This window comes from Cheilinus undulatus, linkage group 16 (genome assembly GCF_018320785.1).
Source record: "Cheilinus undulatus linkage group 16, ASM1832078v1, whole genome shotgun sequence".
NCBI lineage: Eukaryota > Metazoa > Chordata > Actinopteri > Labriformes > Labridae > Cheilinus > Cheilinus undulatus.
Window position 1 is genome coordinate 12,030,460 of NC_054880.1, and position 16,405 is coordinate 12,046,864.

Here is a 16,405-nt window from a genome sequence, read left to right on the forward strand (position 1 = left end):
AGTCCCAGAATTTAAAACTTAATTTAAAATTTAAAACTCGTAAATGTATTAAATAAATCTTTTAATACTATGAATCATCTCAAAAAATTTGCTATTTCTCTAATGTGGCCCTAATAGCCTAAACATTGCACCCTCCTATAGCTGTGTAACTCCTTTTTTTCCCTAAAAAGTAAGTTCATAATCACAGAGGATTTCTAGTTTGAGAAGGTAAAGTACATGGACCTTTTATTGTCATCTGTTGCCATGGTGAATCTTTGTATCAGGGTGCCATTGACAATGGCTTTTCATGGTCATGTTGCAAACACCAAACTCAGAGTAACCCTACTCAAGACTGATTAACCTGACTCAGATTTGCAGTTTTGAAAGTGAAAACTCAGAATTTCTCATCTGACGGAAGATCAATGCAGAGCCCTGAGTTAGACTCTGAGATTTTTTAACTACCTTCTTGAAATGGGCCCCTGCTCTCATTTTTGATGCATCTATTCAACAGAGATATAGAGATCAACCTTCTGCTGGTATACCTGGTGTTCAATGGTGCACATGTTGAAACAGCAGGGACCCTAAATAGAAGTATCATTCTGGAAAGGCTCTCTGTTCCAGCTGCACTCATAAGCAAGAAACGCTGTGCTTTATGAGAAAAATCAATGAGTACTTAAAGGCTGTAGGAGCTAAATGTGTCAGTGGAAGATTATTTATTCTCAGCTGATATCTACATTATAACAAGACTGAGTAAGCAACGAGTTTTTTAGTTTATATGAGCAGTAATTTCACTGCTGCACTCCAACAATGATGACAGTGTTTATCATGATGATCAATTAAAAAAAGATGAATTTCCCAAATTAATAGCATAACTGGATGTAACTCAGTTCGCATTTGTGGCCCTCACAACAAAAAATTTTTTTCGCCTCGTCACATGTATCTGTGTGCAATGTTCTTACTCCAGCTGTCTGTGACGTCACAGGTAACTCCTGGCTGTGACGTCACTCTCCTGCCTCCTCCACTTTCCCTTTTAATTTCTGAGTCACACAGATTTTTTTAAAAGAGTTTTAGAGCAAGCGGTAAAAAGGGAGGGTGGAATCGTTTAACCTTTCTAATCCTTTAACTTTTCTTTTGAAGTGTGATGTGGAATGTGAGAGTGTAATGCACTGGAAAAGCATTACTGTGATATTTACATATTGTCTGTGGAGGAAAAATTGTTTCTGCCTTTCCTTTAAGAAAAAGGACGCTGCCCCTTTAAGAGATGCAAACAGAGAGAAAGGCGGGATTCTCTGAGGTTCTGTGAAAGAGAGCTGAAAACGGTAGTAACTTGTGCTGAACTGTGGGCAAGTTTCTGTTAATAAAAGTTGCAAAAAGTGAATAAAAATGTGTCCTGGAGGATTCGTCTTAAGGGTGCAACACAAGCTGATGGATGAAATAAAAAATAGAAATGTTGAAACTGCATTATGATTTTATTCATAGGCAAAAATGCAAATGTATTTTCAAAATTAAAAAGAATTTCTGTTATTGCCTTTTAATTTTAAAATTAGACCTTTCAGTGGGGCAGCTTAACTAGAAATTCCAAAACAATTGTTCATTTTGTGATACAGGCATGAAATTTAGTACAGCTATAGCCAAAGGCATTCCCAAAAGATGTGGATATGGAGGCATCCTGTATTTTCAACATGGCACCCATGGCAGCCATTTTTCAAAATGGCCACCAATGACAACCATTTTCTTATCAATTTTATTATCAGGAATGGATATTTACTGATATAAAGGACCTAAATAGTTTAATTTGTCTACCATACCATTGGAGAGGGTGGAGGTTAGGTAAGAAACTGGCACAAAAAGTAAGGAAATTTGTGTTTGGTGGATTATTTCTTTGTTGTAGCAATGCTTCTTGGCAATAAATCTTATACCACTGTAAAACCGGTTTATTTCCCATTTAAATGGTGCCACATTTGTAAGGATCATGCATTTGTGGGATGAGCAGCAGAGCTGAGTATGTGGGTTGCACCCATGAAAAATGTGCCAGATCTTCTCTGCCAATGCCAAACAGCTTATTTTGCTGTTGCTATTGACTCTTGTTTTGAGCTTCTGGTACCCACAGGTGCTCCAATCAGGTGCCTGATTGGCAGCACATGTGAGCATGGGCCCTGCTACAGTTGTCAGTACAATAATACAATACAATACAATACAATAACTTTATTTATCCCTGAAGGGAAATTCATTTTGTCTGGAGTCTCATCTGTTTATGGTAGTTATATAGTCTTATTGCTGATGGTATGAAAGATTTTCTAAATCTTTCTGTCCTGCAGCGAAGAGAGAGGAGCCGTCCACTGTTGTTTCTTTGGTCATTTAGGGAGATATGAAATGGATGATCTGTGTTCCTCAGTATGGCCCCCATCTTCTTCATTGTGCGTCTCTCCACCTCATCCTCCAATGAGTTTAACTTAATTCCGACCACAGAGCCAGCTTTGTTCAGGCTGTGATAAAACATCTGCAGCATCTTACTGCAGATGTTTATTAATCGGAGTCTTCTCAGGCAAAAGAGGCCGCTCTGCCCCTTTGTGTAGATGAAGTCTACGTTTTTAGACCAGTCCAACTTATTATCCAGGTGTACACCTAAATATCGTACATGTCAGTAGATGATGTAGAAGATGTAAAAGCAGTAGATGTCTGCTTCAAGAATCGGCATGCTACGTTTGACTGATCTGGATAGGGCCAATGTGATAAGGCAACTTAAAGTCAGAGACAGGATGCGAAGTGGGCGTCTCAAGAAGACGACACCCTAAGAATACTGTTTTCACACCCTGTCAGCAAGAACTCTATCCTCCAAGATGACAACACTTGCCCCCACAGAGTGGGGTTTATCAGAGACTACCTCCAGATTTGGGAGTGGAGAGGATGGAATGGCCTGCCAGCAGTCCTGACCTTAACCCCATTGAACACTTGTGGGATCAGCTTGGGTGTGCTGTTTGTGTCAGAGTGACCAACACAACCATGTTGGCTGACTTGCGACAAATGCTGGTTGAAGAATGGGATACCATCCCACAGCAGTGTGTGACCAGGCTGGTGACCAGCATGAAGAGGAGGTGCTAGGCTGTTGTGGCTGTGTATGGTTCTTCCACACGCTACTGAGGCTCCTGTTTGTTAAATGAATAAATTGTTAAATTGTCAATATGTCTTGTTTCTTCAAACTTCAATCATCCAATCCACCAAACACCAAACAAGAGTCATTGGCAGAATCAGCTGTTTGGCATTGGCAGAGAAGATTTGGCACATTTTTCATGGGTGCAACCCACACACTCAGCTCTGCTGCTCATCCCACAAATGCATGATCCTTACAAATGTGGCACCATTTCAAAGGGTAATAAACAGGCTTTCCAATGGTATAAAATCTATTGCCAAGAAGCATTGTTACAACAACAAAATAATCCACCAAACACAAATTTCCTTACTTTTGTGCTATGTTTAGAAATTGAAAAGATGGAATGGAAATTTAGCTTGAGGTTGTTGTTTTTTAAGCCTGAAAATGATACAGTTTAAATAAAAGTTGCTACCTGCTATATTTTGTTTATTAGAAAATTAGACTGAAAGAACTATTTACATTTTACACTTAGTTTTATATAAACTTGAAACTTGAATTGAGTGTCCTATCAATGTTTTTGATCACAAGAGTAAAATAACTATTTACAATTTACACTAAGTTCTATATCAACTTGAATCTTGAGTTGAATTTTAGATCAATGTTTTTGATCACACACCTTCACTAAACTATCACTAAAAGGAGTAGATTGATTCTGACTACAGAAATAATGATGTTAATGGCTAATTTATTTAGTTATCTGACACTGAACCCCATGCTGAGTTTCACAGCAGTGGTGTCACCAATGTATCCACTACATTGTCTGGAACACATGACTACTGTCACAATATTCTTCTTCTTTTTTTTTTATTCTTCATCATCCTTATTATCATCCCAGATAAGAAAATTGATAAGAAAACGGTTATCATTGGTGGCCATTTTGAAAAATGGCTGCCATGGGCACCATATTGAAAATTCAGGATGCCTCCATATCCAGTTTTCTTTAGAATGCCTTTGGCTATAACTGTACCAAATTTCATGCTTGTATCACAAAGTGAACAATTGTTGTGGTTATCTCCTCCACTATTTAATTCCAATCATGAGAGCTGAATAACAGCATTTTCTAAAAATAAAAACTGTAAGGTCCTTTTCATTTTTATACTGTAAAAAATGCTGCAAATTGATGATGAAAATGTATTAACAAATAAGATAATTGAAAATACTTTTCACTTTTTAGAAACAAGACTAGGTCAAAACCTAGTATATGGCTGACCGCAACTATCTGGGATGCCTGTTGAAATGCCTGACTGAAATATGTGTTCTGGCAGAGTGATGTTGTCATGATTGCTAGCAGTTTATTATTTTTAGCCAAAGGTACAGTAAGTGGTTACTGAAATGTAAAGAGCTACATGTTGCTCTCTCTCTCTCTCTCTCTCTGTCTGGCTCCTTCTGTGTGAGGAGATGAAACCTGAGCAGCATCATCCCCCCTTCCCTCCAGCTTTCTTCTACCACATCTGATTGGTTAAACACAGACACACAGCATCTCCGCTGCAGATAGAGCAGAGAGGGGAAAAGACGCTGTCTGTATTCTTTGCTATTAATGGAAGACAACACTACAAGAAAAGGGCAAAAAGCCCTCCTTGGCACAAGACAAGCTGTCGTTGGCTTTGTGCCCTGATTTCAACAAGAACAGCGCCTAGATTGGATTAAACACCAGTGGTCTTCCTGGGCCATCCAAGCTAACAGGTAACGTAGCTAATGGAGTTAACGGGACAACCCCATCGCCCTGATTGGAAAACATACAGAAAAAGACCAGGAGTGGACAGAGAACAGTTTTTTTTGTTTTTTTTTTTAACCACACATCGTGTGGTTCAGACAGAAGTGCCGCTTGGCTCAGTCCCAGCTAATGACAGGCCTGTTAGTGGGGTCATTAGCTGGGACACAACAACTCATTAGCTGTATACAACAAGTGACCCTTTCCCCCTTAACTATCACATTGTCATGCCAAAGCGGGGGCAGAAGAGCGGCATCTTCGTTTTCTTTCACAGAAAGCTTTCCGTGTTGCCCTCAGTGCTAGCTGTGATGAAGACATGTTGTTCTGGTTAAGGCCAAGCTAACATTCAGCTATAGTCCACAAGCATTTACACAAGCTCTCTTTTCCCCCTCAACTTTCACATAGTCATGCCAAAGCAACTCAGCAGAGGAGTGAAAACATCTTTCCTAACATGAAAAGCTTATAGGGTTGTTTTAGTCTTTGTCATGCAGAAATGTGGCCTAGTTCTGGTGAAACAGGCTAAAGCTATTTCTGAGTATTTAGAGCAGGAGGCAGCCATTAAATGGCTCTCAGCACAAGTAAATCCCGCCCATAGAGCAACTCTGTATGGACCAGCCATACATAATGTTAACTGGAGCCTAGTTAACACAGTTGAGACAGCCATGACTAACAGCATTCAGTACAAGCACACGCAACTCTGTAATGTATGCGTCATCCAAAAGCGTCACTCACTCAGTTACTAACAGACAGACATACTCAGACACAGAGCCATCTGTAGGGCTGCCCTCAGCGATCAGCCAAAAAAGCACACACATTCTTTTAATGCATCTTAGATTTCATTATAGCCAAACTCTTTGAGTTCTGAGAGCTATATAGCAGAACATTTTCTGAAAATTAAAACTAAATGTACTTTTCTTTTTCAACTGAATTATGTTTTTTTTGTTTTTGTTTTTTTTTATTGAAGCGGAGGACTGAAGCCAAAAGACCAATGTTAACAGCCCATGGGACATCCTTACCTCTGCAGCGTCACGTGAAGCGACGTCAGTTTATGATGAGACATCAGTTTATGATGACGGTGCAGGCTGATCATCAATCAGCTGTCAGGCACCTAAACAGCATATGTACTGTATTTATTCTAAACAAATATACATATTTGGATAAAATGTATTGACCCCATGATGATTTAAAATGTCTTTCTTCCTGACAGACATACAACAATTCAACAGCTGGGTGAAAAGATGTTTAAATTTATCTCCACTCTGTCTAAATGTCTAGATTTAACGGAAAAGTGAAAGGTGAAAAGCCTTAATTTCATGTCATTGAAAAGATGTCTCTATTAAGATATTGCTGTAATATGGTCCAAATATTGGACCAATTCACACGAACAAAACATAGCCTGATTTTCCACGACTATCTTTTGACTGAATTAAGGCTATGGAGGACTGAATGCAGCCTGAAAAAATCCCTAAATCACATAGTGTTTGGAAGGAAAGGGAAGATTTATATCTGAATCTTTTTATTTTATGAGCTTTTAACATGTTTCATGTTTAGGTGAATCAGAAAACAAATCAAATATTAAACTCCATACAGATTCCCTTTAAAACGTGAGGGTTGTGCTACAACCCAGGTTTTACGAGTGAAGAACGAGAGTTCTTACTCATGCTACCAAGCTGTCATCGGCAGCGCTGCTGAATAAATTTATTTTAAAAACCTTAACACCACCCAAGTTATGTCTTGGCCTGAATGGCAGGTGATTGGCTCAATGCCATGATGCGTCTCAGCCCGCCCTAAGGCTATAAGGGCGCCGCACACCTGCCAACATCATTCAAAGCAGCTTTTCAGCCCGCGTCCGCACACGGGACAGCAAGGCTGAAATAGTAAGAACTCTCGTTCTTCACTAGTAAAACCTGGGTTGTAGCACAACCCTCACGTTTTACTTCATTTCGAACTCAAGTTCTTACTCATGCTACAATGTATACCACCCTCCTTGCTGGCCATGAGAGGACACAGCCACGTACAACCCTCTTGACCAGTGGTCAAGGCAACATGGGAACCATGGCGACTCAATGTTATCCATTACAAAAGCGCATAGCCCCTACCAGTAATTGCCAATGCCAAAACGTTTCAATGTCTGGCTGCAGACAGTACAATGTGCGCAAATGACGCGTTTGACACATCCAGACTATAATATCTCACAAAAAGTGTGCGGAGTTGACCATGAAGCAGTCGCACACACGTCTTCTACAGACACACCGCATAAAAGTGCCCATGAGGTAGAAACACACCAAGTGTAATGTGCCTTCAGATCCTCTGGGGGATCCTTCCCCAAAGAGGAATAGGCTAATTCTATAGCCTCCACTATCCATCGAGACAGTCGCTCATTGGATAAAGCTCTACCTCGGGACTGAGACCCGTATCGCACAAACAGCTGGTGAGAAAGGCGCAGCGGGTGCGTCCTCTCCAAATATGCCAAGAGCGCACGGACCGGGCACAGCCAGTGCAGGCGCTCCTCTTCTGCTGAAGCAAATGGAGGGGGGTAAAATGCCCCCAGATCCATCAGCATAGCTTTAAACCCAACCTAAATGCGCTTTGGCTGATAAGCTGGTTAGGCAGCAGCGTAACGCGCCACTTATCAGCTGAAAAAATCAGACGTGATGGCTGCACCGAAAATGCAGTCAAATCACTGACTCTCTTTGCTGTGGACAGGGCTAATAAATAATGCTGTCTTCAAGGACAGATATTTTAAATCAATCGTTTCAATGGGTTCAAACGGGGGCAAAGAGAGCCCTTCCAGCACTGTAACCAACTCCTATCTGGGGAACACACGTCTAATGGGCGGACGCAGATGGCGAGCACCCTTCATAAACCGAGATGCTAAAGAGTGGGACCCCACAGACTTTCCCTCTGTATCTACATGGCAGGCCGAAATCGCAGCCAAGTAGACTTTTAGGGAAGAAGGGGATAACCCTTTTTCTAGCAAGCCCTGTAAGAAACACAGAATAATCCCTATACCACAGTATATGGGATCTTCATTACGTTCCGCGCACCAGCGCGTAAAAGCTTGCCATCTATATGCATACAGAGAATGGGTAGATGGAGCCCTGGCACTATGTATAGTCTCTACCATTGCTAAAGGTAAACCTTCACCTAGCAGGCGTTCCCATTCAGGACCCAAGCCACCAACCTCCACTTGTGCGGCAAGGGGTGGAAAATCTCTCCTCTCGCCTGGGATAGGAGATCCACGCGCACCGGGAGTACCCAAGGGGTCCCCTGTGCCATTGCGCATAGGTTGGCGAACCATGTCTGTGATGGCCAATGAGACATTACCAAGATGACCTGCAGCCTGGCTTCCCTCACTCTGTCCAGAACCTGTTGGATAAGTGGAATTGGGGGAAAGGCGTACAGTCTTTCTCTTGGCCAAGGGTGTGCTAACGCGTTGTGCCCTAAAGGTGGGTAGTTGTTGTGAATGGAGAACCACAGCGGGCAGTGCGTTGCGAGCCGCGATGCAAACAGATCAACACGTGCGCGGCCGAACCGAGTCCAAATCTCCTTTACCACCTGAGGGTGCAGGCTCCACTCTGCTGGGTGAGGACTGCCTCTTGATAGGCGGTCTGCTCCCAGATTCAGCTGGCCTTGTATGTGTGCTGCTGACAGGGACAGTAAGTGTTTTTGCGCCTACAAGTGCACCTGCGTTGCCACTTGGTTCAGGGCTGGAGAGCAGACAACCCCTTGTCTGTTTATGTATGATACTGTGGCAGTGTTGTCCAAGCATATCAACACGTTGACCCTCTATCTTTACCATAAAGCATACTTGAGCTCGGCGGACTGCTTCCAACTCTAGTACGTTTATGTGGCGCTTTTCCTGCACTGCCCACGGCCCATTTGCCGCGCGGCTGTCTCACACCACGCCCCATCCCCACTAGGATGCATCAGTCTTTATGACCACCCTGAGAGACACCGGTCCCATCCAGACACCTGCTGTCAGCCAGCACTGGCTGGTCCAGACTGTCAGTGTTTGATGACACAGCTGGGTAATCACCAGCCTTCGGTGACGGTCTGTCACTAGATTTACGCGCTGACTGATGAACCAACTTTGAAGAGGTCGCATGCGCAGCAAACTGAGTGGAATAACTGATGATGCTGCAGCCATCAGACCCAACATCACCATACACTGACGCGCTGAGACTGTGTGACTCTGACACAGAGTCCACGCTGTCCTTTGAATACACAACTGTCTGTCCCAAGAAAGGCGCATCTGCATCGACCGGGAATTCAATTTCAGACCCAAAAAGGGTGTCACCTGTTTGGGTACCAGGGAATTTTTCTTCCAATTTATTGAGAAACCCAGTTCTACAAGGTGTTTTGTCATGGCTTTGGTGTGCGTAATGGCCATGCTCCTCGACTCTGCCGCTATGAGTGCGTCGTCGAGATAACAATAAATTCTTACTCCCTTCACGCGCAGTGGTGCCAACGCTGCGTTCACGCAAACGGTGAACGTCCGAGGGCTCAGAGAGAGGCTGAAGGGAGTACACAAAACTCGTAAGCTTTTCCTTGAAAAGCAAATCTCAGATATTTCTTGTGTCTTTCCACCACAGGGATATGAAAAAATGCGTCTTTCAGATCCACCGATGTGAAATAGTCCAACCGTCTGATTGCTTTGAATACATGGCATTGCGTCAACATACGGAACGGCATCCTTCTCAGTGACTTGTTCAGATTTCTCACATCTAAAATGGGGCGTTTCGACCCATCCTTCTTTGGGATCAGGAAATATCTGTGGTAGCACTCTGTCTCCCTCACCGGGTGTATGGCCCCTTTCTCTAGGAGGGTGGATATCTCCTGTGATAAAACTGGGGCAAGATGGGCCTGCAGCGTTGACTGAATGACACCCGTGAAGCGAGGCGGCCTGTAAACACACTGCAATGCATAGCCCCTCTGCAGAGTGTTGAGAACCCACGGAGAGGGGCGACAAAGCCGCTTCCATGTTAAGATTCTGTTGGACAATGCCGGCCTCTCGCCAAACAAGGGCAGCATTGTCCTTTCTTTGAGGTCGACCCGCGTAGACGAAACAGCAGACAGCGGGTCTGCTGCTGTCAGGCTCTCTGTCTGAGGGTTTATATTCTTTATTGACATTAGGCAAGGGCCTGGCCATAAGATTGGCTTAAGGCCCTGACTTTCCTGCCCTTGACATATGTATAAATGTCCCGGCCCTATACTGGGCTTCGGGCTCATTTGTTTCTGTTCTATACATGTATGTAAATGTCCCAGTCTTATACTGGGCTTGGGGATCATTTGATTGCTTTCAGTAACCATGGCTCTTGTAGAGCTGAGTGGACAGATGTGCTTGGGGAGGGAGTGTAGGGGGGAAATGTGAGGGCGTGTGCTTGGGGACTGAGTGTGCCGAGCGGTTTTCACTGGCAAGGGACACTGCAGCACTAACTTTCTCTTTAATACACCTGGCTGCTGTGGGACTGTGCGACCTAACAGCAGAGGGCCATATATCTTCCCCTCTCCCCCACAAGTGGTAACTAGGTCCTGCGCGGCTTTCTTCCTCTGCTCGCCTGGCTGGTGCTGCTGTTGCTGGCGCTGCTGTTGCTGGGGCAGAGGGTATGGGAGCCAGCTCCGCGGGGCGGAGCGCTGGGCAGTCTGGTTCACCTCCGTCTGGTGGGGCCTTTCCCAGGACTGGGAGGAGCTCGCGGCGCACTGGCCCGGTCGATATTTCTGACTGGGTTGGGCAGGACGAGAACGGCCCACTGATGATGGCTCATGGGAGCGGCGAGGCATCAGAGATTTAAAAGCCACTGAATCCTTTTGTTGTCGTTCAAATTTGTGCGCGATATCTTGTATCGCAGGACCAAATAAGCCTGTAGTGGAAACAGGGGCATTCAGGAGCCTCTTTTTCTCCAAGTTGGACATCTGAGTGAATTAAGCCACAAATGGCAATGGGTGACCACCGAGAACCCCATAATTCTTCGGGCGTTCTGAGCGGCACATGAAATCATGCGCAGGGAGAAGTCGGTAGCCTTTCTGAGCTCTGTGCAGGTCTCCACAGTGGCCTTACCCTCCAGGTCACGTAGGAGATAGGCCTGGTAAGCTTGCAGGATGGCCAGGTTGTTAGTAATGGCCGCCACCTGCCCTGCCGCTTTGTAGGATTTCTCCGCCAGAGAGGCTGTAAGCTGGCAAGCCTTGGAGGGAAGCTGAGGTTTGCGGGAAGAAGAAGAGAGGTGAGAGCCATGGACTCCTCCAGAGATGGCATGTTCTGGTAACCCAACTCCGGTTCTGAGACAACAGAGGGCCATCCTGAAAAAGCTTGAATGGGGGCTCTAGTTTGGTGCGGCGCACCCCATGAGAGCCTTACCTGTTGCTTGATGTCGTCACATCATGACATCTGCTTTGGCGGGAGAGCTGGCTGCATCGCTGAGCTCCGAAAAAATGCTCCACTGGGCAAGCTGGGGGGCCCGGCCATGGGATCCCCAGCTTAGCCACCGCTCAAGCCATCACCTCTATAAATTCTTTGTGGAAGGGGTCCTTAGCCCCCGACCCCACAGAGCTTCCCTCACGACCGGGTATCTCCTCTTCGGCATGGCCCTCACTGGTGACATCTCCATCCTCCTCACCATACTCTTCCTCTCCTGAAATGGAAGCCCATTCACCAGTATGAAATTCAGCAAGCTCCTCGTGCTGCAGAGATTCCTCGACCGGAGGGGAGAACTGGTCTACAGGTGCGTCAGAGGGACGGAGGAGGAGCGGGAAGTCAGAATCCGTCCACTGGCTAGCAGGCTCGGAGAGAGCTGTGCTGGCCGTGGTGGGACCAAATAGCTGAGCTCGATGATGGAGCGTGGGGAGCGAGAGCCGGGAGCACTTGAGGCAGAAAAAGGGGTCGCTCAAAGATAGCTCAGCATGTTCCTGTCCCAGACAGAAGATACATTTCCCATGTCCGTCCTTTCCCGCCATGTGCCTCCCGCATTGAGAGCAGCGCTCCTTCGTAGCGTCCGACATGCTTACCTAGCAACTCGTAGCCCTACGTAAGTTAGGCTAACTGGTGGAGTAGCTATCGAAAGCTAACTCTGACCAACAGTAGCGTGCTGAAGAAGGCCACTTGTATAAGGTCCAAGGTGAATTTTCGTCACTCAACGAAGGCTAGGCCGTCCATGCTGGAGCAGTTAAGACGAAAAACAAGCTAGCAAGTATCCAGGGAAAAGTGGTGTAACCAAGTAAGCAGCGGGCTGAATAAGCTCGAATGATGTTGGCAGGTGCGCGGCGCCCTTATAGCCTTAGGGCGTTGAGCCAATCACCTGCCATTCAGGCCAAGACGTAATTTGGGTGGTGTTAAGGTTTAATAAATAAGTTTATTCAGCAGCGCTGCCGATGACAGCTTGGTAGCATGAGTAAGAACTTGAGTTCGAAATGAAGTAAAACCTGAGTTTCCTGACTCTTTTCTTATTTTAACCATAAAAGACCCAGAAAATGTCCTGTGAGTGCGTGCTTTTGCCCATTTTTCCACAATACTTAGAGCTTTTAATATGTGGCAGTTATTTACATTTTACTGCATGTTGGGACTTCCGGTTTGTAGATGAGACTGTAGACAGCTAAAACAAGGAGCTCCCGGCTAAATAAGTTTTAAAAACGGAGAAAACCCTTATAATCATAACTTGACGACGGAAAATAATTAACATGGATAAAACACATTTTAGTGCATATTAAGAGTGTTTTAACAGTTTAAAATGAAAAAAAAAAAAAAACAGGGGAACTTCATGCTAGAATCTTAGTGAGAAAAGGGGAAATTACAGTAATAACCACATGCTGGCTGTGAAGCACAGTTTCTCAGCTTTCAGAAACTGTTTGAATTTTTCCAATAACCCAAACAGTCATGCAAAGTGTGCTTCAACAGCACGTCATCGGCGATGCGCTAGGATTTAAAGGGTTAATATTGATTTCATTAAATGTATTCTCAATATTTCCCTATAAATGCTTGTTTCTGGTACATTGCAGACCTTATATTTGATTATTCTACAAGTTGTAATTAGTTATGTGATTCAGGAAGTCCTTGTGTAAAGCACAAAGGTTAACTCAAACCTCCACATATTCCATCACATCATGCATCAAGTAATAACATCTTTTATTGCCAAGCCGGTTGCTTGTACCCAGCAGAGCGACTTCTGCTGCATTCATAGTGGATGTGTAGACTTATTTTGGCTTCCAAAACATTAAAGGCAGCACAAACTTAGACAGGAGTTAGACAGTCGTTTGCAAGATATGCCACGCCAGAATAAAATACTGAGACAACACAATGAATCTACTAGTTAGGCATCATCGCGTTAGCGCTACAGCTAACGGCTAACGTCAACAAACAAGCCCGTTGAAGCTACCGCTGGTCTCTACTCATGCAACCATAATCACGGTCGTATTATTTGTAAGGACCTGTCCCGTGTGGTGACGTTAAGAATGACGATTTCAGTAACACAAGAAAGAAATACTGGCCTGTCACGTCATGCCCTCCGCAAAACACAGTCCATCAGTCTTAAAGCTGGACGTGACGATCAGCTCGTCTCCCATAATCTTCCTCCACAAACACATTATGTGATGACATAAAAAACTGATAAAATATTAAATATAAAGGATTGGAGTACATTCACTCTATAATAATTTATTCCCTTTTTCTTAAAAAAAAAAATCACAGTAGCATTTTAATTCAGTGCAACAAATGGGGAAAATCCTCATCTTCAGATTGAACAAAGATAGGTAAAATACAAGATGATGCAGGACTATATATTTTTTAAAATAGCTTAATTCTACATTGTTAAATTCGATATTAACTTAAAATTACATAATAAGTTATACATATATACACTGCACACATATGTATAGCCTTTATGCACTTCATATTCAGTATTTAGCTCAGTCTGTGTCAAATTCTGTGAAATTGATACTAAATTGTTATGAATAAACTGAGAAATCCTGCACTTGACCATATAACTATTTTGTATTCTCTAGTTAGACATATTTTGTGATGTATCATTATACACATGTGATGTGTTTTTTTCCTGATATAGTCTGTATGCATTATTATCATTCATCTTTTTCACTGGTGTTTTAAAAAGCTAACTAAAGATTGCAAAAATCGGCAATATCGTAGAATCGCAATTTAAATCGAATCGGCACCTAAAAAATCATAAAAAATCGAATCGGGAGAAAAGTGAATCGTCCCAGTCCTATTAGCTAACAACATACTGTAATGAGATGAGCTGCTCTGTGATTTTATATTGTAGCATTACAGGGGTGGGGCCATTCCCTACTGTGGGCTCATGACATCATGAGCCTGCATATTGGCCCCACCCACATTAAACCCAGCCAGGAAAGGGGTGAAAAAACTTTCTAATGGTCTAAATTCAGAATTCTGTCACATGTAGATCTCAGTGTTTTATTGTGTTTACAGCAGCAATTTCCAACATATCTAGTGTGTTAAGACAAAAACTTTGGATTTCACTTCACAGGGTCATTAATGAACTCATATTTGTTACCAAGGTTTTCACGTTTCATTCACTGCTCATAACATGGAGAACACATGGAGTGGTGGGTGCTAATATTGTAGTTCATCAACATTTAATTGTAGTTTTTACACAAACAACACACCTCACGTCTGTAACACCTGCCTAGAGAAAGTGAGGTGGTATTCCCTAATCACAGCTGTTCTCCTTTCCCTTCCTCTTTCTCCCACCTTTCCTTGACCCTGTGACGTTTTTCACTGGGGTTAAGGAAAACATGACAGGGCTTAGCATAGAAAACTTCCGGAATGAAGTGGTGGCTGCATTCAGGTCCCTCTTGATTAAAGGTACAGTGTGTAAAAATGGGACTATTAACATCTAACAGTCAATTCTGGAGTGTGATGATCATTTCTCTGGTGATAACTGTGGGAACCAGTGAAGTTTGCTTAACTGTTATTTGGTTCCTTCTGTGGTGCCATAGAAACAGGCAAAATGCAAAAATCCAAGATGGCAGCGTCCTTGGAGGGAACCCTCCCTATGTATGAATAAAAGGCTTATTCTGAGTTAATTTAAAACATAAATTTAAAAAATGTGTTATCAGATGTCAACACTAATTTAGATCAATCTGCTTATAAATGTTATGTTTCATTTTAACCAAGCTTGTTTTGCTAAATGCTAATAGGCTAAATATTACACACTGCACCTTTAAAACAAAATTTAAATAGTATTTTGTTCATGAGTCAAAAGATGCATCCATTATTCAAAAATTTAAAAGCACTTCTGTTCATGTATTTCAATAATTAAGTTAGACTTTTTACTTTAGTTTTAGTCACTATCCGCCTTACTAAGTGAAAGGTGACTAAACTCACCACAAGGTGACCTGCTTCCATAAACGTAGAGGTGTAATGACACAAATGGTCAGGATTTAACGGCATTAAATTAAATGTTACCTTTTAACAATTCAACAATCTTCTTAAAGTCCTGAACAAAACATCAAATAATATTAAATGAAGCCCAAATGTTCAGTTCAGAAAGACATGAAACATTCTGGTCTTTACGATAAATGGACTTGGTTGAATATAAACTCACCTGCCGTCGTGTCATGTAGGAATAATTCCAGGAGTGTCAAAAACATCACAGTTTTCATTGTGACCCGTGGCTTCTTCAACTTGACGTATCTACAATGTTCGTGTTTATTTTAGGCGTGCGTCCTCTTCAAAGTGAAACCATGAAGACGAAAAACGAGGCGCTGACTTCACTCTCTGTGTCAGCCAATAGGAATTTAGCCTGAGCATGACATCACTTGTATCTGGGTGAAAATTACGGAAACAGGTTTTCAGCGATATGGAAGCAAAAACAGTTTCAGACACGCAGGACTTTATCGTGTTTTCTCCTCTTTGTCTGCATATAAAAGTGTTCAGTCTTCATCTGGGATTCAAAAACAGTCCTAATCCAAACAGAAACAACAAACAACAATCCTTAGTGTAGTTTCATAGATGTTCTAGTGAGTCAATGTGGTGAGGAGCTCTCCTCACTGTTTAAATCTGCAGATGATATGCAGCAGTACTGTTGAGCTCAACGTGGTCTGTAATGATTCAAAATACATCCATGCACAATCCTGACATCAAATAATGTTTTTAAATCAGATGGAGGGGACGTCTTTTATCTTTTTAAAGGTCTTATCAAGTTATTTTTCATGGACTTTATGTCATGTGTTGTGTGTCACATTTGAGTAGAGGCCTACACCCACATCTTGGCACATATCAGGCCTGCTGTCAGGACAATAAATAGGAGAAAATTCCAGATGGTTAAGGATGAAATAACATCAGATCAAGCTTCAATGATCCTGAGCCAATATGGAGCTTTGTACGCTGAAAACTGCTCCAACAGGAGAAATGTGACACCTTTGTTGATGTTTGAACACCTGATGCTGTTTTTGATTTGAGTGTTGTGTAAACTCTGTTCAGTCCTCACTAATGGTTTTTGAAAAATTCTCCAAAGATGTGGAATTGAAAAGATGATGATGATCACACAACAGAGCATTAAATCTGTTCTTTTCAATCCTGATGTCAGATTTAT

At 43.0% G+C, this 16,405-nt stretch overlaps 1 protein-coding gene across 2 annotated transcripts in view; it reads right to left on the minus strand.

Moving 5' to 3' along the window:
* LOC121524166 (major histocompatibility complex class I-related gene protein-like) overlaps positions 1 to 15,554 on the minus strand; it is a 36,071-nt gene extending 20,517 nt beyond the window's left edge. The window contains exons 1-2 of one of the 2 annotated variants that reach the window (XM_041809422.1): positions 15,416 to 15,547; positions 5,858 to 5,949 (exon numbers count right to left, since the gene is read on the minus strand). Coding sequence is in view for 1 of the 2 variants with exons in the window: in XM_041809421.1 (XP_041665355.1) it covers positions 15,416 to 15,473 (58 nt within the window). In the remaining variant the exon portion in view is untranslated. Of the gene's footprint in view, positions 1 to 5,857; positions 5,950 to 15,415 lie in introns of both variants that reach the window. The other variant, XM_041809421.1, reaches the window with a different exon arrangement.
* Between the last annotated feature and the right edge of the window lie 851 nt (positions 15,555 to 16,405).